This window comes from Oncorhynchus mykiss, chromosome 20 (genome assembly GCF_057628025.1).
Source record: "Oncorhynchus mykiss isolate SJ-2025 chromosome 20, ASM5762802v1, whole genome shotgun sequence".
Classification (NCBI taxonomy): domain Eukaryota; kingdom Metazoa; phylum Chordata; class Actinopteri; order Salmoniformes; family Salmonidae; genus Oncorhynchus; species Oncorhynchus mykiss.
The window spans coordinates 10,407,025-10,429,809 of NC_143041.1; the positions used below are offsets into that span (position 1 = coordinate 10,407,025).

Genomic DNA, 22,785 nt, shown 5'->3' on the forward strand with positions numbered 1-22,785 from the left:
TTTTGAGTCACTATGGCACCATCATTGCCCATGTCCAACAAGGACAGGGTTTGCTGAGGCGCACTTACTGACTAAGTCAGAGAGCAGGCCTCACCAGTAGCAGCCTTTCTTAGAAATGGAGGTTGTTGTTCCCTGGATGGTTCTCTGGATGTCCAAGGCCAGCTTCTTGCTCTGCAGGTTCAATGACAAAGGCTCCCTAAGCAGGGGAGATTTAAAAAAAAAAAAAAAAAAAAAATTAAACTCCATTAAGGTATGTAAGGGCTAGCTTAAAGGCACATTTAAACTTACAGGTGAAGTCGGAAGTTTACATACACTTAGGTTGGAGTCATTAAAACTCATTTTTCAACCACTCCACAAATGTCTTGTGAACAAACTATAGTTTTGGCAAGTCGGTTAGGACATCTAGCATGACAAGTAATTTTTCCAACAATTGTTTACAGACAGATTATTTCACTTATAATTCATTGTATCACAATTCCAGTGGGTCAGAAGTTCACATACGCTAAGTTGACTGTGCCTTTCAACAGCTTGGAAAATTCCAGAAAATGATGTCATGGCTTTAGAAGCTTCTGATAGACTAACTGATATCATTTGAGTCAATTGGAGGTGTACCTGTGGATGTATTTCAAGGCCTACCTTCAAAATCAGTGCCTCTTTGCTTGACATCATGGGAAAATAAAAATAAAATCGGCCAAGACCTCAGAAAAACAATTGTAGACCTCCACAAATCTGGTTCATCCTTGGGAGCAATTTCCAAACACCTGAAGGTACCACGTTCATCTGTACAAACAATAGTAAGCAAGCATAAACACCATGGGACCACGCAGCCGTCATACCGCTCAGGAAGGAGACCCGTTCTGTCTCCAAGAGATGAACGTACTTTGGTGCAAATCAATCCCAGAACAGCAGCAAAGGATATTTTGAAGATGCTGGAGGAAACAGGTACAAAAGTATCTATATCCACAGTAAAACTAATTATATTTCGACAACAGGAAAGGCCGCTCAGCAAGGAAGAAGCCACTGCTCCAAAACCACCATAAAAAAGCCAGACTACGGTTTGCAACTGCACATGGGGACAAAGATCGTACTTTTTGGAGAGATGTCCTCTGGTCTGATCAAACAAAAATAGAACTGTTCAAAATATATGGCACCATGAGGGAGGAAAATGATGTGGATATATTGAAGCAACGTCTCAAGACATCAGTCAGGAAGTTAAAGCTTGGTCGCAAATGAGTCTTCCAAATGGACAATGACCCCAAGCATACTTCCAAAGTTGTGGCAATATGGCTTAAGGACTCAAAGTCAAGGTATTGGAGTGGCCATCAGAAAGCCCTGACCTCAATCCTATAGAAAAAATATGTGTGAGCAAGGAGGCCTACAAACCTGACTCAGTTACAGCAGCTCTGTCAGGAGGAATGGGCCAAAATTCGCCCAACTTATTGTGGGAAGCTTGTGGAAGGCTACCCGAAACATTTGACCCAAGTTAAACAATTGAAAGGCAATGCTACCAAATACTAATTGAGTGTATGTAAACTTCTGAACCACTGGGACTGTGATGAAAGAAATAAACCACTATCATTCTGACATTTCACATTCTTCAAATAAAGTGGTGACCTTAGACAGGGAATTTTTACTAGGATTAAATGTATTTGGCTATGGTGTATGTAAACTTCCGACTTCCAACTGTATAAGAGGACATGTATTTCAAAACCAGGGAACAGCACTAGGGGCTATGTTGATGTTCCCAGAGAGTGAACAGGGAGACAGCAAAAAAAGGATGCCACTCCCCTGCCTCACTGGAATGAGTTTCATATAGCAATGGAGTTAAACCAAAATTCACACTGAGAGTGAACCAGGTTCCGAACCAGTGCAAAAATGAGTCTTTAAATAGATTTCATTTGACTAAAATAGGCAAGGTGATCAACCAACAATATTTACAAGCTTACTTCTTTCTCTCGTAGAAGTGCTTGCCGATGTGCGAGGACAGCAGGCGGCGAAAGCTGTCGTCTGAAAGAAACATGTCAAAGTTCCCCAGCAGCCGTCGTTCGGCTTCAAAGGGCTTGTACTCAGTCCTCAGTGTCTTGTAAAGGATCACCTAAAGAAAGACAAAGGGATATGCCTGGATGAGTTGTGTCTCGTGTAAAAAATAACCCCCCCTTACACACGTTACGGTCAAATTCAACACAAAAATCTATATCTTTGGGCTACACATTACATTGAATACTTTCTGCCTGTGGACATCTGTTCTACAATGTGCCAGCAGAGCAAGATACCCTTTGCTGGCATAATTGATCTCTTTCGGGCAGAGTACATCTGGCATACCACGTTTTATTGAAAAAGTGTGGTGTTCCATTCATTTCTATAGTGGCATGCAGCTTAAGCCAGGCCCATCTCCACTTCATCCCTGAATAAATCAAATTAAAGTTTGTCACGCGCGCCAAATACAACAGATGTAGGTAGACCTTACAGTGAAATGCTTACTTACAGACTAACCAATAGTGAGAAGGTGTGTGTGTGTGTGTGTGTGTGTGTGTGTGTGTGTAGGTAAGTAAAGAAATAAAACAGTAAGAAGACATTTGAAAATAAGAGTCGCAAGGCTATATACAGACACCGGTTAGTCAGGCTTATTGAGGTAGTACGTATATGTATCACATAGGTATCCTATTTTGGATTCAAAACAGCAAACAGCAAAGCACCTCACGCCTCCTCGTCCATGCCTCCCGAGGGGAACGACACGCGGAGATCCATTCACCTACTCTGCATCACAAAGACATGGTGGTTGGAACTAAAAATCTCCTATTTGGACTGGCCAAAGGATTTCCATTGCTCGTGTTTCTTGGCCCAAGAAAGTCTCTTCTTATTGGTGCCCTTTAGTAGTGGTTTCTTTGCAGCAATTTGAACAGTTGATGTTGAGATGTATCTGTTACATGAACTCTGAAGTATTTATTTGGGCAGCAATCTGAGGTGCAGTTAACTCTCATGAACTTATCCTATGCAGCAGATGGGTCTTGGGTCTTCCGTTCCAGTCCCCATGAGAGCCAGTTTCATCACAGCGACTGCACTTGAAGATACTTTCAAAGTTCATGAAATGTTCCATATTGACTGACCTTCATGTTTTAAAGTATTGATGGACTATCGTTTCTCTTTGCTTATTTGAGCTGGTCTTGCCATAATATGAACTTGGGTCTTTTACCAAATAGGGCTGCTACCTTCTGTATACCACCCCTACCGTGTCACAACACAACTGATCGGCTCAAATGCATTAAGGAAAGAAATTCCACAACTTAAGCTTTAAGAAGGCACAGCTGTTAATTGAAATGCATTCCAGGTGACTACCTCATGAAGCTGGTTGAGAGAATGTCAAGAATGTGCAAAGCTGTCAAGGCAAAGGGTGGCAACTTGGAAGAATCTCAAATATAAAATATTTTCATTTGTTTAAAACCTGTTGAAACTAGGGGGCACTATTTTCATTTTTGGAAAAATAACGTTCCCAAAGTAAAACGGGCAATTTTGTCAGGACAAGATGCTAGAATATGCATATTATTCACAGCTTAGGATAGAACACACTCTAAAGTTTCCAAAACTGTAAAAATATTGTCTGTGAGTATAACAGAACTGATATTGCAGGCGAAAGCCTGAGAAAAATCCAATCGGGAAGTGACTCATGTTTTGAAAGCTCTGCGTTCTGATGCGTCCCTATTGAGCAGTGAATGGGCTATCAACCAGATTCCTTTTTCTACGTATTCCCCAAGGTGTCTACAGCATTTTGACGTAGTTTCACGCCTTTATGTTGAAGAATGAGTGTAAACGACTACATTGCGTAAGTGTCCGGCTGAGGGCTCTCAGAGTAATTATTGTGTAATAGACAGAGGTAGCCATTTTTCCTCCCGGTCTTACGGAAAATACAGCTGTCCCGGTTGATATATTATCGAATAGATATTTGAAAAACACCTTGAGGATTGATTATAAACAACGTTTTGCCATGTTTCTGTCGATATTATGGAGCTAATTTGGAATATTTTTTGGCGTTGTCGTGACCGCAATTTCCGGTCGAATTCTCAGCCAAACGTGAAGAACTAACAGAGTTATTTCGGCTACAAAAACAATATTTTTTGGAAAAAAGGAACATTTGCTATCTAACTAGGAGTCTCGTGAGTGAAAACATCCGAAGCTCATCAAAGGTAAACGATTGAATTAGATTGCTTTTCTGATTTTTGTGACCAGGTTGCCTGCTGCTAGCTAGGCATAATGCTATGCTATCGATAAACTTACACAAATGCTTGTCTTGCTTTGGCTGTAAAGCATCATTTCAAAATCTGAGATGACAGGGTGATTAACAAAAGGCTAAGCTGTGTTTCAATATATTTCACTTGTGATTTCATGAATATGAATATTTTCTAGTAATATTATTTGACTGTGGCGCTATGCTATTCAGCAGCTGCTGACTAAAATGATCCCGCGACAGGGATGGGTAGCGTCAAGAAGTTTTAATTAACATTTGGTTACGACATGATTCCATGTGTGTTATTTCATAGTTTATGTCTTCACTATTGTTCTACAATGTATAAAATAGTAAAAAATAAAGAAACCCTTTAGGTTTATTTAACCTTTAGTAGGTGTGTCAAAACTTTTACTGGTACTGCATGCATGTACATATGCATGTAAATAATAGAGAGGTCTGCAATTGACCTCAATAGTCCATATGTGGCACTAAGAGCTATGTTGATGTTCACAGAGAGTGAACAGGGAGACAGCACTAAATGGAGACCGTTCCCCTGACTCACTGGAATGGGTTTCATATAGCACTGGATTTAAACCAAAATTAATAGAGTGTAAAACAGGTTCCGAACCAGTGCAAAGACGAGTCCTTTAATTTGACAAAAATAGATCATTGATCAAATAATATAATCTTCCAAAGCAATTTACAAGCATTTGTGTGTAGCAGTCCTACCTTGGCATCCATGGCTGCGCGGGTCTGTTTCTGTGTTTCATCTATAAGGGTCAGGTTACTCAGGTTAGAGGTGTAGATGGGCAGAGGCACTGATTGGCTTTTCAAGTGGATGACCTTTATCAACGGTCCTTTCTGCAAAAGAGACAACACTTTATACTCAAAGAACACAAAGACTCATACATTCAGGTCAAAACTATTTCTGTGAAGAAAACATTTTCAATGTTACGGCCATTTCTACCCTGTGTATCGTATCACTCAGATTGCGGCCACTTGTTAAAGGCCTTTCTTTGTCAGGATTGTAGGCACATGGGTTTAATCACACTGCTATACAGAGCAGGCAATAAGCTTAACGTACCACAGTACTATAGGCCCTGTAATCTCACCCCAGACAATAGAGATATCAAAGGTGATTTTCAGACTGGGCCCACACATTTCTTTAGCATTAATAAACATTGAGTATACCTGACCATTTAACGTATAATAAAAGTGTAAATATCGGTGTTGACGGGGTACAATTGATTAGGGAGATCAGGAAGACATCCTGGCAGTAAACTCACCTAACCCGTAGTTTTGTCACAATGGTGCTGACAGCTGAATCAATATTCTCTGTTATTTCATCTGCAGCCATCCCAGAGTGGGCCACATAAGCCATGCTAAAACAAACAATAACATTTTACAGGAGGCAATGTGTATATAAATGAATGTGCATTAATTGCCCTTGTGTGTCAGTTACAGAGACAGGCTCCAAGAGAGAGGGAGATCTGTCAGGATATATTTTGAGTCACTATGGCACCATCATTGCCCATGTCCAACAAGGACAGGGTTTGCTGAGGCGCACTTACTGACTAAGTCAGAGAGCAGGCCTCACCAGTAGCAGCCTTTCTTAGAAATGGAGGTTGTTGTTCCCTGGATGGTTCTCTGGATGTCCAAGGCCAGCTTCTTGCTCTGCAGGTTCAATGACAAAGGCTCCCTAAGCAGGGGAGATTTAAAAAAATAAAAAAATAAAAAAAAATTAAACTCCATTAAGGTATGTAAGGGCTAGCTTAAAGGCACATTTAAACTTACAGGTGAAGTCGGAAGTTTACATACACTTAGGTTGGAGTCATTAAAACTCATTTTTCAACCACTCCACAAATGTCTTGTGAACAAACTATAGTTTTGGCAAGTCGGTTAGGACATCTAGCATGACAAGTAATTTTTCCAACAATTGTTTACAGACAGATTATTTCACTTATAATTCATTGTATCACAATTCCAGTGGGTCAGAAGTTCACATACGCTAAGTTGACTGTGCCTTTCAACAGCTTGGAAAATTCCAGAAAATGATGTCATGGCTTTAGAAGCTTCTGATAGACTAACTGATATCATTTGAGTCAATTGGAGGTGTACCTGTGGATGTATTTCAAGGCCTACCTTCAAAATCAGTGCCTCTTTGCTTGACATCATGGGAAAATAAAAATAAAATCGGCCAAGACCTCAGAAAAACAATTGTAGACCTCCACAAATCTGGTTCATCCTTGGGAGCAATTTCCAAACACCTGAAGGTACCACGTTCATCTGTACAAACAATAGTAAGCAAGCATAAACACCATGGGACCACGCAGCCGTCATACCGCTCAGGAAGGAGACCCGTTCTGTCTCCAAGAGATGAACGTACTTTGGTGCAAATCAATCCCAGAACAGCAGCAAAGGATATTTTGAAGATGCTGGAGGAAACAGGTACAAAAGTATCTATATCCACAGTAAAACTAATTATATTTCGACAACAGGAAAGGCCGCTCAGCAAGGAAGAAGCCACTGCTCCAAAACCACCATAAAAAAGCCAGACTACGGTTTGCAACTGCACATGGGGACAAAGATCGTACTTTTTGGAGAGATGTCCTCTGGTCTGATCAAACAAAAATAGAACTGTTCAAAATATATGGCACCATGAGGGAGGAAAATGATGTGGATATATTGAAGCAACGTCTCAAGACATCAGTCAGGAAGTTAAAGCTTGGTCGCAAATGAGTCTTCCAAATGGACAATGACCCCAAGCATACTTCCAAAGTTGTGGCAATATGGCTTAAGGACTCAAAGTCAAGGTATTGGAGTGGCCATCAGAAAGCCCTGACCTCAATCCTATAGAAAAAATATGTGTGAGCAAGGAGGCCTACAAACCTGACTCAGTTACAGCAGCTCTGTCAGGAGGAATGGGCCAAAATTCGCCCAACTTATTGTGGGAAGCTTGTGGAAGGCTACCCGAAACATTTGACCCAAGTTAAACAATTGAAAGGCAATGCTACCAAATACTAATTGAGTGTATGTAAACTTCTGAACCACTGGGACTGTGATGAAAGAAATAAACCACTATCATTCTGACATTTCACATTCTTCAAATAAAGTGGTGACCTTAGACAGGGAATTTTTACTAGGATTAAATGTATTTGGCTATGGTATGTAAACTTCCGACTTCCAACTGTATAAGAGGACATGTATTTCAAAACCAGGGAACAGCACTAGGGGCTATGTTGATGTTCCCAGAGAGTGAACAGGGAGACAGCAAAAAAAGGATGCCACTCCCCTGCCTCACTGGAATGAGTTTCATATAGCAATGGAGTTAAACCAAAATTCACACTGAGAGTGAACCAGGTTCCGAACCAGTGCAAAAATGAGTCTTTAAATAGATTTCATTTGACTAAAATAGGCAAGGTGATCAACCAACAATATTTACAAGCTTACTTCTTTCTCTCGTAGAAGTGCTTGCCGATGTGCGAGGACAGCAGGCGGCGAAAGCTGTCGTCTGAAAGAAACATGTCAAAGTTCCCCAGCAGCCGTCGTTCGGCTTCAAAGGGCTTGTACTCAGTCCTCAGTGTCTTGTAAAGGATCACCTAAAGAAAGACAAAGGGATATGCCTGGATGAGTTGTGTCTCGTGTAAAAAATAACCCCCCCTTACACACGTTACGGTCAAATTCAACACAAAAATCTATATCTTTGGGCTACACATTACATTGAATACTTTCTGCCTGTGGACATCTGTTCTACAATGTGCCAGCAGAGCAAGATACCCTTTGCTGGCATAATTGATCTCTTTCGGGCAGAGTACATCTGGCATACCACGTTTTATTGAAAAAGTGTGGTGTTCCATTCATTTCTATAGTGGCATGCAGCTTAAGCCAGGCCCATCTCCACTTCATCCCTGAATAAATCAAATTAAAGTTTGTCACGCGCGCCAAATACAACAGATGTAGGTAGACCTTACAGTGAAATGCTTACTTACAGACTAACCAATAGTGAGAAGGTGTGTGTGTGTGTGTGTGTGTGTGTGTGTGTGTAGGTAAGTAAAGAAATAAAACAGTAAGAAGACATTTGAAAATAAGAGTAGCAAGGCTATATACAGACACCGGTTAGTCAGGCTTATTGAGGTAGTACGTATATGTATCACATAGGTATCCTATTTTGGATTCAAAACAGCAAACAGCAAAGCACCTCACGCCTCCTCGTCCATGCCTCCCGAGGGGAACGACACGCGGAGATCCATTCACCTACTCTGCATCACAAAGACATGGTGGTTGGAACTAAAAATCTCCTATTTGGACTGGCCAAAGGATTTCCATTGCTCGTGTTTCTTGGCCCAAGAAAGTCTCTTCTTATTGGTGCCCTTTAGTAGTGGTTTCTTTGCAGCAATTTGAACAGTTGATGTTGAGATGTATCTGTTACATGAACTCTGAAGTATTTATTTGGGCAGCAATCTGAGGTGCAGTTAACTCTCATGAACTTATCCTATGCAGCAGATGGGTCTTGGGTCTTCCGTTCCAGTCCCCATGAGAGCCAGTTTCATCACAGCGACTGCACTTGAAGATACTTTCAAAGTTCATGAAATGTTCCATATTGACTGACCTTCATGTTTTAAAGTATTGATGGACTATCGTTTCTCTTTGCTTATTTGAGCTGGTCTTGCCATAATATGAACTTGGGTCTTTTACCAAATAGGGCTGCTACCTTCTGTATACCACCCCTACCGTGTCACAACACAACTGATCGGCTCAAATGCATTAAGGAAAGAAATTCCACAACTTAAGCTTTAAGAAGGCACAGCTGTTAATTGAAATGCATTCCAGGTGACTACCTCATGAAGCTGGTTGAGAGAATGTCAAGAATGTGCAAAGCTGTCAAGGCAAAGGGTGGCTACTTGGAAGAATCTCAAATATAAAATATTTTCATTTGTTTAAAACCTGTTGAAACTAGGGGGCACTATTTTCATTTTTGGAAAAATAACGTTCCCAAAGTAAAACGGAATAGAATATGCATATTATTCACAGCTTAGGATAGAACACACTCTAAAGTTTCCAAAACTGTAAAAATATTGTCTGTGAGTATAACAGAACTGATATTGCAGGCGAAAGCCTGAGAAAAATCCAATCGGGAAGTGACTCATGTTTTGAAAGCTCTGCGTTCTGATGCGTCCCTATTGAGCAGTGAATGGGCTATCAACCAGATTCCTTTTTCTACGTATTCCCCAAGGTGTCTACAGCATTTTGACGTAGTTTCACGCCTTTATGTTGAAGAATGAGTGTAAACGACTACATTGCGTAAGTGTCCGGCTGAGGGCTCTCAGAGTAATTATTGTGTAATAGACAGAGGTAGCCATTTTTCCTCCCGGTCTTACGGAAAATACAGCTGTCCCGGTTGATATATTATCGAATAGATATTTGAAAAACACCTTGAGGATTGATTATAAACAACGTTTTGCCATGTTTCTGTCGATATTATGGAGCTAATTTGGAATATTTTTTGGCGTTGTCGTGACCGCAATTTCCGGTCGAATTCTCAGCCAAACGTGAAGAACTAACAGAGTTATTTCGGCTACAAAAACAATATTTTTTGGAAAAAAGGAACATTTGCTATCTAACTAGGAGTCTCGTGAGTGAAAACATCCAAAGCTCAAAGGTAAACGATTGAATTAGATTGCTTTTCTGATTTTTGTGACCAGGTTGCCTGCTGCTAGCTAGGCATAATGCTATGCTATCGATAAACTTACACAAATGCTTGTCTTGCTTTGGCTGTAAAGCATAATTTCAAAATCTGAGATGACAGGGTGATTAACAAAAGGCTAAGCTGTGTTTCAATATATTTCACTTGTGATTTCATGAATATGAATATTTTCTAGTAATATTATTTGACTGTGGCGCTATGCTATTCAGCAGCTGCTGACTAAAATGATCCCGCGACAGGGATGGGTAGCGTCAAGAAGTTTTAATTAACATTTGGTTACGACATGATTCCATGTGTGTTATTTCATAGTTTATGTCTTCACTATTGTTCTACAATGTATAAAATAGTAAAAAATAAAGAAACCCTTTAGGTTTATTTAACCTTTAGTAGGTGTGTCAAAAACTTTTACTGGTACTGCATGCATGTACATATGCATGTAAATAATAGAGAGGTCTGCAATTGACCTCAATAGTCCATATGTGGCACTAAGAGCTATGTTGATGTTCACAGAGAGTGAACAGGGAGACAGCACTAAATGGAGACCGTTCCCCTGACTCACTGGAATGGGTTTCATATAGCACTGGATTTAAACCAAAATTAATAGAGTGTAAAACAGGTTCCGAACCAGTGCAAAGACGAGTCCTTTAATTTGACAAAAATAGATCATTGATCAAATAATATAATCTTCCAAAGCAATTTACAAGCATTTGTGTGTAGCAGTCCTACCTTGGCATCCATGGCTGCGCGGGTCTGTTTCTGTGTTTCATCTATAAGGGTCAGGTTACTCAGGTTAGAGGTGTAGATGGGCAGAGGCACTGATTGGCTTTTCAAGTGGATGACCTTTATCAACGGTCCTTTCTGCAAAAGAGACAACACTTTATACTCAAAGAACACAAAGACTCATACATTCAGGTCAAAACTATTTCTGTGAAGAAAACATTTTCAATGTTACGGCCATTTCTACCCTGTGTATCGTATCACTCAGATTGCGGCCACTTGTTAAAGGCCTTTCTTTGTCAGGATTGTAGGCACATGGGTTTAATCACACTGCTATACAGAGCAGGCAATAAGCTTAACGTACCACAGTACTATAGGCCCTGTAATCTCACCCCAGACAATAGAGATATCAAAGGTGATTTTCAGACTGGGCCCACACATTTCTTTAGCATTAATAAACATTGAGTATACCTGACCATTTAACGTATAATAAAAGTGTAAATATCGGTGTTGACGGGGTACAATTGATTAGGGAGATCAGGAAGACATCCTGGCAGTAAACTCACCTAACCCGTAGTTTTGTCACAATGGTGCTGACAGCTGAATCAATATTCTCTGTTATTTCATCTGCAGCCATCCCAGAGTGGGCCACATAAGCCATGCTAAAACAAACAATAACATTTTACAGGAGGCAATGTGTATATAAATGAATGTGCATTAATTGCCCTTGTGTGTCAGTTACAGAGACAGGCTCCAAGAGAGAGGGAGATCTGTCAGGATATATTTTGAGTCACTATGGCACCATCATTGCCCATGTCCAACAAGGACAGGGTTTGCTGAGGCGCACTTACTGACTAAGTCAGAGAGCAGGCCTCACCAGTAGCAGCCTTTCTTAGAAATGGAGGTTGTTGTTCCCTGGATGGTTCTCTGGATGTCCAAGGCCAGCTTCTTGCTCTGCAGGTTCAATGACAAAGGCTCCCTAAGCAGGGGAGATTTAAAAAAAAAAAAAAAAAAAAAATGTAAACTCCATTAGATTAGAACTCTGTAAGGGCTAGCTTAAAGGCACATTTAAACTTACAGGTGAAGTCGGAAGTTTACATACACTTAGGTTGGAGTCATTAAAACTCATTTTTCAACCACTCCACAAATGTCTTGTGAACAAACTATAGTTTTGGCAAGTCGGTTAGGACATCTAGCATGACAAGTAATTTTTCCAACAATTGTTTACAGACAGATTATTTCACTTATAATTCATTGTATCACAATTCCAGTGGGTCAGAAGTTCACATACACTAAGTTGACTGTGCCTTTCAACAGCTTGGAAAATTCCAGAAAATGATGTCATGGCTTTAGAAGCTTCTGATAGACTAACTGATATCATTTGAGTCAATTGGAGGTGTACCTGTGGATGTATTTCAAGGCCTACCTTCAAAATCAGTGCCTCTTTGCTTGACATCATGGGAAAATAAAAATAAAATCGGCCAAGACCTCAGAAAAACAATTGTAGACCTCCACAAATCTGGTTCATCCTTGGGAGCAATTTCCAAACACCTGAAGGTACCACGTTCATCTGTACAAACAATAGTAAGCAAGCATAAACACCATGGGACCACGCAGCCGTCATACCGCTCAGGAAGGAGACCCGTTCTGTCTCCAAGAGATGAACGTACTTTGGTGCAAATCAATCCCAGAACAGCAGCAAAGGATATTTTGAAGATGCTGGAGGAAACAGGTACAAAAGTATCTATATCCACAGTAAAACTAATTATATTTCGACAACAGGAAAGGCCGCTCAGCAAGGAAGAAGCCACTGCTCCAAAACCACCATAAAAAAGCCAGACTACGGTTTGCAACTGCACATGGGGACAAAGATCGTACTTTTTGGAGAGATGTCCTCTGGTCTGATCAAACAAAAATAGAACTGTTCAAAATATATGGCACCATGAGGGAGGAAAATGATGTGGATATATTGAAGCAACGTCTCAAGACATCAGTCAGGAAGTTAAAGCTTGGTCGCAAATGAGTCTTCCAAATGGACAATGACCCCAAGCATACTTCCAAAGTTGTGGCAATATGGCTTAAGGACTCAAAGTCAAGGTATTGGAGTGGCCATCAGAAAGCCCTGACCTCAATCCTATAGAAAAAATATGTGTGAGCAAGGAGGCCTACAAACCTGACTCAGTTACAGCAGCTCTGTCAGGAGGAATGGGCCAAAATTCGCCCAACTTATTGTGGGAAGCTTGTGGAAGGCTACCCGAAACATTTGACCCAAGTTAAACAATTGAAAGGCAATGCTACCAAATACTAATTGAGTGTATGTAAACTTCTGAACCACTGGGACTGTGATGAAAGAAATAAACCACTATCATTCTGACATTTCACATTCTTCAAATAAAGTGGTGACCTTAGACAGGGAATTTTTACTAGGATTAAATGTATTTGGCTATGGTGTATGTAAACTTCCGACTTCCAACTGTATAAGAGGACATGTATTTCAAAACCAGGGAACAGCACTAGGGGCTATGTTGATGTTCCCAGAGAGTGAACAGGGAGACAGCAAAAAAAGGATGCCACTCCCCTGCCTCACTGGAATGAGTTTCATATAGCAATGGAGTTAAACCAAAATTCACACTGAGAGTGAACCAGGTTCCGAACCAGTGCAAAAATGAGTCTTTAAATAGATTTCATTTGACTAAAATAGGCAAGGTGATCAACCAACAATATTTACAAGCTTACTTCTTTCTCTCGTAGAAGTGCTTGCCGATGTGCGAGGACAGCAGGCGGCGAAAGCTGTCGTCTGAAAGAAACATGTCAAAGTTCCCCAGCAGCCGTCGTTCGGCTTCAAAGGGCTTGTACTCAGTCCTCAGTGTCTTGTAAAGGATCACCTAAAGAAAGACAAAGGGATATGCCTGGATGAGTTGTGTCTCGTGTAAAAAATAACCCCCCCTTACACACGTTACGGTCAAATTCAACACAAAAATCTATATCTTTGGGCTACACATTACATTGAATACTTTCTGCCTGTGGACATCTGTTCTACAATGTGCCAGCAGAGCAAGATACCCTTTGCTGGCATAATTGATCTCTTTCGGGCAGAGTACATCTGGCATACCACGTTTTATTGAAAAAGTGTGGTGTTCCATTCATTTCTATAGTGGCATGCAGCTTAAGCCAGGCCCATCTCCACTTCATCCCTGAATAAATCAAATTAAAGTTTGTCACGCGCGCCAAATACAACAGATGTAGGTAGACCTTACAGTGAAATGCTTACTTACAGACTAACCAATAGTGAGAAGGTGTGTGTGTGTGTGTGTGTGTGTGTGTGTGTGTAGGTAAGTAAAGAAATAAAACAGTAAGAAGACATTTGAAAATAAGAGTAGCAAGGCTATATACAGACACCGGTTAGTCAGGCTTATTGAGGTAGTACGTATATGTATCACATAGGTATCCTATTTTGGATTCAAAACAGCAAACAGCAAAGCACCTCACGCCTCCTCGTCCATGCCTCCCGAGGGGAACGACACGCGGAGATCCATTCACCTACTCTGCATCACAAAGACATGGTGGTTGGAACTAAAAATCTCCTATTTGGACTGGCCAAAGGATTTCCATTGCTCGTGTTTCTTGGCCCAAGAAAGTCTCTTCTTATTGGTGCCCTTTAGTAGTGGTTTCTTTGCAGCAATTTGAACAGTTGATGTTGAGATGTATCTGTTACATGAACTCTGAAGTATTTATTTGGGCAGCAATCTGAGGTGCAGTTAACTCTCATGAACTTATCCTATGCAGCAGATGGGTCTTGGGTCTTCCGTTCCAGTCCCCATGAGAGCCAGTTTCATCACAGCGACTGCACTTGAAGATACTTTCAAAGTTCATGAAATGTTCCATATTGACTGACCTTCATGTTTTAAAGTATTGATGGACTATCGTTTCTCTTTGCTTATTTGAGCTGGTCTTGCCATAATATGAACTTGGGTCTTTTACCAAATAGGGCTGCTACCTTCTGTATACCACCCCTACCGTGTCACAACACAACTGATCGGCTCAAATGCATTAAGGAAAGAAATTCCACAACTTAAGCTTTAAGAAGGCACAGCTGTTAATTGAAATGCATTCCAGGTGACTACCTCATGAAGCTGGTTGAGAGAATGTCAAGAATGTGCAAAGCTGTCAAGGCAAAGGGTGGCTACTTGGAAGAATCTCAAATATAAAATATTTTCATTTGTTTAAAACCTGTTGAAACTAGGGGGCACTATTTTCATTTTTGGAAAAATAACGTTCCCAAAGTAAAACGGAATAGAATATGCATATTATTCACAGCTTAGGATAGAACACACTCTAAAGTTTCCAAAACTGTAAAAATATTGTCTGTGAGTATAACAGAACTGATATTGCAGGCGAAAGCCTGAGAAAAATCCAATCGGGAAGTGACTCATGTTTTGAAAGCTCTGCGTTCTGATGCGTCCCTATTGAGCAGTGAATGGGCTATCAACCAGATTCCTTTTTCTACGTATTCCCCAAGGTGTCTACAGCATTTTGACGTAGTTTCACGCCTTTATGTTGAAGAATGAGTGTAAACGACTACATTGCGTAAGTGTCCGGCTGAGGGCTCTCAGAGTAATTATTGTGTAATAGACAGAGGTAGCCATTTTTCCTCCCGGTCTTACGGAAAATACAGCTGTCCCGGTTGATATATTATCGAATAGATATTTGAAAAACACCTTGAGGATTGATTATAAACAACGTTTTGCCATGTTTCTGTCGATATTATGGAGCTAATTTGGAATATTTTTTGGCGTTGTCGTGACCGCAATTTCCGGTCGAATTCTCAGCCAAACGTGAAGAACTAACAGAGTTATTTCGGCTACAAAAACAATATTTTTTGGAAAAAAGGAACATTTGCTATCTAACTAGGAGTCTCGTGAGTGAAAACATCCAAAGCTCAAAGGTAAACGATTGAATTAGATTGCTTTTCTGATTTTTGTGACCAGGTTGCCTGCTGCTAGCTAGGCATAATGCTATGCTATCGATAAACTTACACAAATGCTTGTCTTGCTTTGGCTGTAAAGCATAATTTCAAAATCTGAGATGACAGGGTGATTAACAAAAGGCTAAGCTGTGTTTCAATATATTTCACTTGTGATTTCATGAATATGAATATTTTCTAGTAATATTATTTGACTGTGGCGCTATGCTATTCAGCAGCTGCTGACTAAAATGATCCCGCGACAGGGATGGGTAGCGTCAAGAAGTTTTAATTAACATTTGGTTACGACATGATTCCATGTGTGTTATTTCATAGTTTATGTCTTCACTATTGTTCTACAATGTATAAAATAGTAAAAAATAAAGAAACCCTTTAGGTTTATTTAACCTTTAGTAGGTGTGTCAAAAACTTTTACTGGTACTGCATGCATGTACATATGCATGTAAATAATAGAGAGGTCTGCAATTGACCTCAATAGTCCATATGTGGCACTAAGAGCTATGTTGATGTTCACAGAGAGTGAACAGGGAGACAGCACTAAATGGAGACCGTTCCCCTGACTCACTGGAATGGGTTTCATATAGCACTGGATTTAAACCAAAATTAATAGAGTGTAAAACAGGTTCCGAACCAGTGCAAAGACGAGTCCTTTAATTTGACAAAAATAGATCATTGATCAAATAATATAATCTTCCAAAGCAATTTACAAGCATTTGTGTGTAGCAGTCCTACCTTGGCATCCATGGCTGCGCGGGTCTGTTTCTGTGTTTCATCTATAAGGGTCAGGTTACTCAGGTTAGAGGTGTAGATGGGCAGAGGCACTGATTGGCTTTTCAAGTGGATGACCTTTATCAACGGTCCTTTCTGCAAAAGAGACAACACTTTATACTCAAAGAACACAAAGACTCATACATTCAGGTCAAAACTATTTCTGTGAAGAAAACATTTTCAATGTTACGGCCATTTCTACCCTGTGTATCGTATCACTCAGATTGCGGCCACTTGTTAAAGGCCTTTCTTTGTCAGGATTGTAGGCACATGGGTTTAATCACACTGCTATACAGAGCAGGCAATAAGCTTAACGTACCACAGTACTATAGGCCCTGTAATCTCACCCCAGACAATAGAGATATCAAAGGTGATTTTCAGACTGGGCCCACACATTTCTTTAGCATTAATAAACATTGAGTATACCTGACCATTTAACGTATAATAAAAGTGTAAATATCGGTGTTGACGGGGTACAATTGATTAGGGAGATCAGGAAGACATCCTGGCAGTAAACTCACCTAACCCGTAGTTTTGTCACAATGGTGCTGACAGCTGAATCAATATTCTCTGTTATTTCATCTGCAGCCATCCCAGAGTGGGCCACATAAGCCATGCTAAAACAAACAATAACATTTTACAGGAGGCAATGTGTATATAAATGAATGTGCATTAATTGCCCTTGTGTGTCAGTTACAGAGACAGGCTCCAAGAGAGAGGGAGATCTGTCAGGATATATTTTGAGTCACTATGGCACCATCATTGCCCATGTCCAACAAGGACAGGGTTTGCTGAGGCGCACTTACTGACTAAGTCAGAGAGCAGGCCTCACCAGTAGCAGCCTTTCTTAGAAATGGAGGTTGTTGTTCCCTGGATGGTTCTCTGGATGTCCAAGGCCAGCTTCTTGCTCTGCAGGTTCAATGACAAAGGCTCCCTAAGCAGGGGAGATTTAAAAAAAAAAATAAAAAAAAATGTAAACTCCATTAGATTAGAACTCTGTAAGGGCTAGCTTAAAGGCACATTTAAACTTACAGGTGAAGTCGGAAGTTTACATACACTTAGGTTGGAGTCATTAAAACTCATTTTTCAACCACTCCACAAATGTCTTGTGAACAAACTATAGTTTTGGCAAGTCGGTTAGGACATCTAGCATGACAAGTAATTTTTCCAACAATTGTTTACAGACAGATTATTTCACTTATAATTCATTGTATCACAATTCCAGTGGGTCAGAAGTTCACATACACTAAGTTGACTGTGCCTTTCAACAGCTTGGAAAATTCCAGAAAATGATGTCATGGCTTTAGAAGCTTCTGATAGACTAACTGATATCATTTGAGTCAATTGGAGGTGTACCTGTGGATGTATTTCAAGGCCTACCTTCAAAATCAGTGCCTCTTTGCTTGACATCATGGGAAAATAAAAATAAAATCGGCCAAGACCTCAGAAAAACAATTGTAGACCTCCACAAATCTGGTTCATCCTTGGGAGCAATTTCCAAACACCTGAAGGTACCACGTTCATCTGTACAAACAATAGTAAGCAAGCATAAACACCATGGGACCACGCAGCCGTCATACCGCTCAGGAAGGAGACCCGTTCTGTCTCCAAGAGATGAACGTACTTTGGTGCAAATCAATCCCAGAACAGCAGCAAAGGATATTTTGAAGATGCTGGAGGAAACAGGTACAAAAGTATCTATATCCACAGTAAAACTAATTATATTTCGACAACAGGAAAGGCCGCTCAGCAAGGAAGAAGCCACTGCTCCAAAACCACCATAAAAAAGCCAGACTACGGTTTGCAACTGCACATGGGGACAAAGATCGTACTTTTTGGAGAGATGTCCTCTGGTCTGATCAAACAAAAATAGAACTGTTCAAAATATATGGCACCATGAGGGAGGAAAATGATGTGGATATATTGAAGCAACGTCTCAAGACATCAGTCAGGAAGTTAAAGCTTGGTCGCAAATGAGTCTTCCAAATGGACAATGACCCCAAGCATACTTCCAAAGTTGTGGCAATATGGCTTAAGGACTCAAAGTCAAGGTATTGGAGTGGCCATCAGAAAGCCCTGACCTCAATCCTATAGAAAAAATATGTGTGAGCAAGGAGGCCTACAAACCTGACTCAGTTACAGCAGCTCTGTCAGGAGGAATGGGCCAAAATTCGCCCAACTTATTGTGGGAAGCTTGTGGAAGGCTACCCGAAACATTTGACCCAAGTTAAACAATTGAAAGGCAATGCTACCAAATACTAATTGAGTGTATGTAAACTTCTGAACCACTGGGACTGTGATGAAAGAAATAAACCACTATCATTCTGACATTTCACATTCTTCAAATAAAGTGGTGACCTTAGACAGGGAATTTTTACTAGGATTAAATGTATTTGGCTATGGTGTATGTAAACTTCCGACTTCCAACTGTATAAGAGGACATGTATTTCAAAACCAGGGAACAGCACTAGGGGCTATGTTGATGTTCCCAGAGAGTGAACAGGGAGACAGCAAAAAAAGGATGCCACTCCCCTGCCTCACTGGAATGAGTTTCATATAGCAATGGAGTTAAACCAAAATTCACACTGAGAGTGAACCAGGTTCCGAACCAGTGCAAAAATGAGTCTTTAAATAGATTTCATTTGACTAAAATAGGCAAGGTGATCAACCAACAATATTTACAAGCTTACTTCTTTCTCTCGTAGAAGTGCTTGCCGATGTGCGAGGACAGCAGGCGGCGAAAGCTGTCGTCTGAAAGAAACATGTCAAAGTTCCCCAGCAGCCGTCGTTCGGCTTCAAAGGGCTTGTACTCAGTCCTCAGTGTCTTGTAAAGGATCACCTAAAGAAAGACAAAGGGATATGCCTGGATGAGTTGTGTCTCGTGTAAAAAATAACCCCCCCTTACACACGTTACGGTCAAATTCAACACAAAAATCTATATCTTTGGGCTACACATTACATTGAATACTTTCTGCCTGTGGACATCTGTTCTACAATGTGCCAGCAGAGCAAGATACCCTTTGCTGGCATAATTGATCTCTTTCGGGCAGAGTACATCTGGCATACCACGTTTTATTGAAAAAGTGTGGTGTTCCATTCATTTCTATAGTGGCATGCAGCTTAAGCCAGGCCCATCTCCACTTCATCCCTGAATAAATCAAATTAAAGTTTGTCACGCGCGCCAAATACAACAGATGTAGGTAGACCTTACAGTGAAATGCTTACTTACAGACTAACCAATAGTGAGAAGGTGTGTGTGTGTGTGTGTGTGTGTGTGTGTGTGTAGGTAAGTAAAGAAATAAAACAGTAAGAAGACATTTGAAAATAAGAGTAGCAAGGCTATATACAGACACCGGTTAGTCAGGCTTATTGAGGTAGTACGTATATGTATCACATAGGTATCCTATTTTGGATTCAAAACAGCAAACAGCAAAGCACCTCACGCCTCCTCGTCCATGCCTCCCGAGGGGAACGACACGCGGAGATCCATTCACCTACTCTGCATCACAAAGACATGGTGGTTGGAACTAAAAATCTCCTATTTGGACTGGCCAAAGGATTTCCATTGCTCGTGTTTCTTGGCCCAAGAAAGTCTCTTCTTATTGGTGCCCTTTAGTAGTGGTTTCTTTGCAGCAATTTGAACAGTTGATGTTGAGATGTATCTGTTACATGAACTCTGAAGTATTTATTTGGGCAGCAATCTGAGGTGCAGTTAACTCTCATGAACTTATCCTATGCAGCAGATGGGTCTTGGGTCTTCCGTTCCAGTCCCCATGAGAGCCAGTTTCATCACAGCGACTGCACTTGAAGATACTTTCAAAGTTCATGAAATGTTCCATATTGACTGACCTTCATGTTTTAAAGTATTGATGGACTATCGTTTCTCTTTGCTTATTTGAGCTGGTCTTGCCATAATATGAACTTGGGTCTTTTACCAAATAGGGCTGCTACCTTCTGTATACCACCCCTACCGTGTCACAACACAACTGATCGGCTCAAATGCATTAAGGAAAGAAATTCCACAACTTAAGCTTTAAGAAGGCACAGCTGTTAATTGAAATGCATTCCAGGTGACTACCTCATGAAGCTGGTTGAGAGAATGTCAAGAATGTGCAAAGCTGTCAAGGCAAAGGGTGGCTACTTGGAAGAATCTCAAATATAAAATATTTTCATTTGTTTAAAACCTGTTGAAACTAGGGGGCACTATTTTCATTTTTGGAAAAATAACGTTCCCAAAGTAAAACGGAATAGAATATGCATATTATTCACAGCTTAGGATAGAACACACTCTAAAGTTTCCAAAACTGTAAAAATATTGTCTGTGAGTATAACAGAACTGATATTGCAGGCGAAAGCCTGAGAAAAATCCAATCGGGAAGTGACTCATGTTTTGAAAGCTCTGCGTTCTGATGCGTCCCTATTGAGCAGTGAATGGGCTATCAACCAGATTCCTTTTTCTACGTATTCCCCAAGGTGTCTACAGCATTTTGACGTAGTTTCACGCCTTTATGTTGAAGAATGAGTGTAAACGACTACATTGCGTAAGTGTCCGGCTGAGGGCTCTCAGAGTAATTATTGTGTAATAGACAGAGGTAGCCATTTTTCCTCCCGGTCTTACGGAAAATACAGCTGTCCCGGTTGATATATTATCGAATAGATATTTGAAAAACACCTTGAGGATTGATTATAAACAACGTTTTGCCATGTTTCTGTCGATATTATGGAGCTAATTTGGAATATTTTTTGGCGTTGTCGTGACCGCAATTTCCGGTCGAATTCTCAGCCAAACGTGAAGAACTAACAGAGTTATTTCGGCTACAAAAACAATATTTTTTGGAAAAAAGGAACATTTGCTATCTAACTAGGAGTCTCGTGAGTGAAAACATCCAAAGCTCAAAGGTAAACGATTGAATTAGATTGCTTTTCTGATTTTTGTGACCAGGTTGCCTGCTGCTAGCTAGGCATAATGCTATGCTATCGATAAACTTACACAAATGCTTGTCTTGCTTTGGCTGTAAAGCATAATTTCAAAATCTGAGATGACAGGGTGATTAACAAAAGGCTAAGCTGTGTTTCAATATATTTCACTTGTGATTTCATGAATATGAATATTTTCTAGTAATATTATTTGACTGTGGCGCTATGCTATTCAGCAGCTGCTGACTAAAATGATCCCGCGACAGGGATGGGTAGCGTCAAGAAGTTTTAATTAACATTTGGTTACGACATGATTCCATGTGTGTTATTTCATAGTTTATGTCTTCACTATTGTTCTACAATGTATAAAATAGTAAAAAATAAAGAAACCCTTTAGGTTTATTTAACCTTTAGTAGGTGTGTCAAAAACTTTTACTGGTACTGCATGCATGTACATATGCATGTAAATAATAGAGAGGTCTGCAATTGACCTCAATAGTCCATATGTGGCACTAAGAGCTATGTTGATGTTCACAGAGAGTGAACAGGGAGACAGCACTAAATGGAGACCGTTCCCCTGACTCACTGGAATGGGTTTCATATAGCACTGGATTTAAACCAAAATTAATAGAGTGTAAAACAGGTTCCGAACCAGTGCAAAGACGAGTCCTTTAATTTGACAAAAATAGATCATTGATCAAATAATATAATCTTCCAAAGCAATTTACAAGCATTTGTGTGTAGCAGTCCTACCTTGGCATCCATGGCTGCGCGGGTCTGTTTCTGTGTTTCATCTATAAGGGTCAGGTTACTCAGGTTAGAGGTGTAGATGGGCAGAGGCACTGATTGGCTTTTCAAGTGGATGACCTTTATCAACGGTCCTTTCTGCAAAAGAGACAACACTTTATACTCAAAGAACACAAAGACTCATACATTCAGGTCAAAACTATTTCTGTGAAGAAAACATTTTCAATGTTACGGCCATTTCTACCCTGTGTATCGTATCACTCAGATTGCGGCCACTTGTTAAAGGCCTTTCTTTGTCAGGATTGTAGGCACATGGGTTTAATCACACTGCTATACAGAGCAGGCAATAAGCTTAACGTACCACAGTACTATAGGCCCTGTAATCTCACCCCAGACAATAGAGATATCAAAGGTGATTTTCAGACTGGGCCCACACATTTCTTTAGCATTAATAAACATTGAGTATACCTGACCATTTAACGTATAATAAAAGTGTAAATATCGGTGTTGACGGGGTACAATTGATTAGGGAGATCAGGAAGACATCCTGGCAGTAAACTCACCTAACCCGTAGTTTTGTCACAATGGTGCTGACAGCTGAATCAATATTCTCTGTTATTTCATCTGCAGCCATCCCAGAGTGGGCCACATAAGCCATGCTAAAACAAACAATAACATTTTACAGGAGGCAATGTGTATATAAATGAATGTGCATTAATTGCCCTT

At 40.4% G+C, this 22,785-nt stretch overlaps 2 protein-coding genes and 4 non-coding genes across 6 annotated transcripts; all 6 read right to left on the bottom strand.

Moving 5' to 3' along the window:
- Positions 1-94: 94 nt before the first annotated feature.
- LOC149974364 (ribosomal L1 domain-containing protein 1-like) lies at positions 95-11,305 on the bottom strand. The gene is made up of 9 exons (XM_090211907.1): positions 11,210-11,305; positions 10,653-10,784; positions 7,673-7,821; positions 5,820-5,921; positions 5,509-5,604; positions 4,952-5,083; positions 1,947-2,095; positions 637-780; positions 95-196 (listed from the first exon to the last, which is right to left on the bottom strand). The coding sequence occupies exons 2-6, from the start codon at positions 10,662-10,664 to the stop codon at positions 5,071-5,073; spliced, it is 372 nt and encodes a 123-aa protein (XP_090068033.1). The 5' UTR covers positions 10,665-10,784; positions 11,210-11,305; the 3' UTR covers positions 95-196; positions 637-780; positions 1,947-2,095; positions 4,952-5,070.
- LOC149974365 (small nucleolar RNA ACA64) lies at positions 5,246-5,373 on the bottom strand. The gene has a single exon (XR_016490062.1). It is a non-coding gene; the product is annotated as a small nucleolar RNA ACA64 (small nucleolar RNA).
- On the bottom strand, positions 10,947-11,074 carry LOC118942478 (small nucleolar RNA ACA64). Its single transcript, XR_005038414.1, has one exon. It is a non-coding gene; the product is annotated as a small nucleolar RNA ACA64 (small nucleolar RNA).
- A 215-nt stretch (positions 11,306-11,520) lies between the features above and the next one.
- LOC149974366 (ribosomal L1 domain-containing protein 1-like) lies at positions 11,521-22,718 on the bottom strand. The gene is made up of 9 exons (XM_090211906.1): positions 22,623-22,718; positions 22,066-22,197; positions 19,086-19,234; positions 17,228-17,329; positions 16,917-17,012; positions 16,360-16,491; positions 13,380-13,528; positions 12,070-12,213; positions 11,521-11,622 (listed from the first exon to the last, which is right to left on the bottom strand). The coding sequence occupies exons 2-6, from the start codon at positions 22,075-22,077 to the stop codon at positions 16,479-16,481; spliced, it is 372 nt and encodes a 123-aa protein (XP_090068032.1). The 5' UTR covers positions 22,078-22,197; positions 22,623-22,718; the 3' UTR covers positions 11,521-11,622; positions 12,070-12,213; positions 13,380-13,528; positions 16,360-16,478.
- On the bottom strand, positions 16,654-16,781 carry LOC149974367 (small nucleolar RNA ACA64). The gene has a single exon (XR_016489628.1). It is a non-coding gene; the product is annotated as a small nucleolar RNA ACA64 (small nucleolar RNA).
- Positions 22,360-22,487, bottom strand: LOC149974368 (small nucleolar RNA ACA64). Its single transcript, XR_016489646.1, has one exon. It is a non-coding gene; the product is annotated as a small nucleolar RNA ACA64 (small nucleolar RNA).
- Positions 22,719-22,785: the final 67 nt, after the last annotated feature.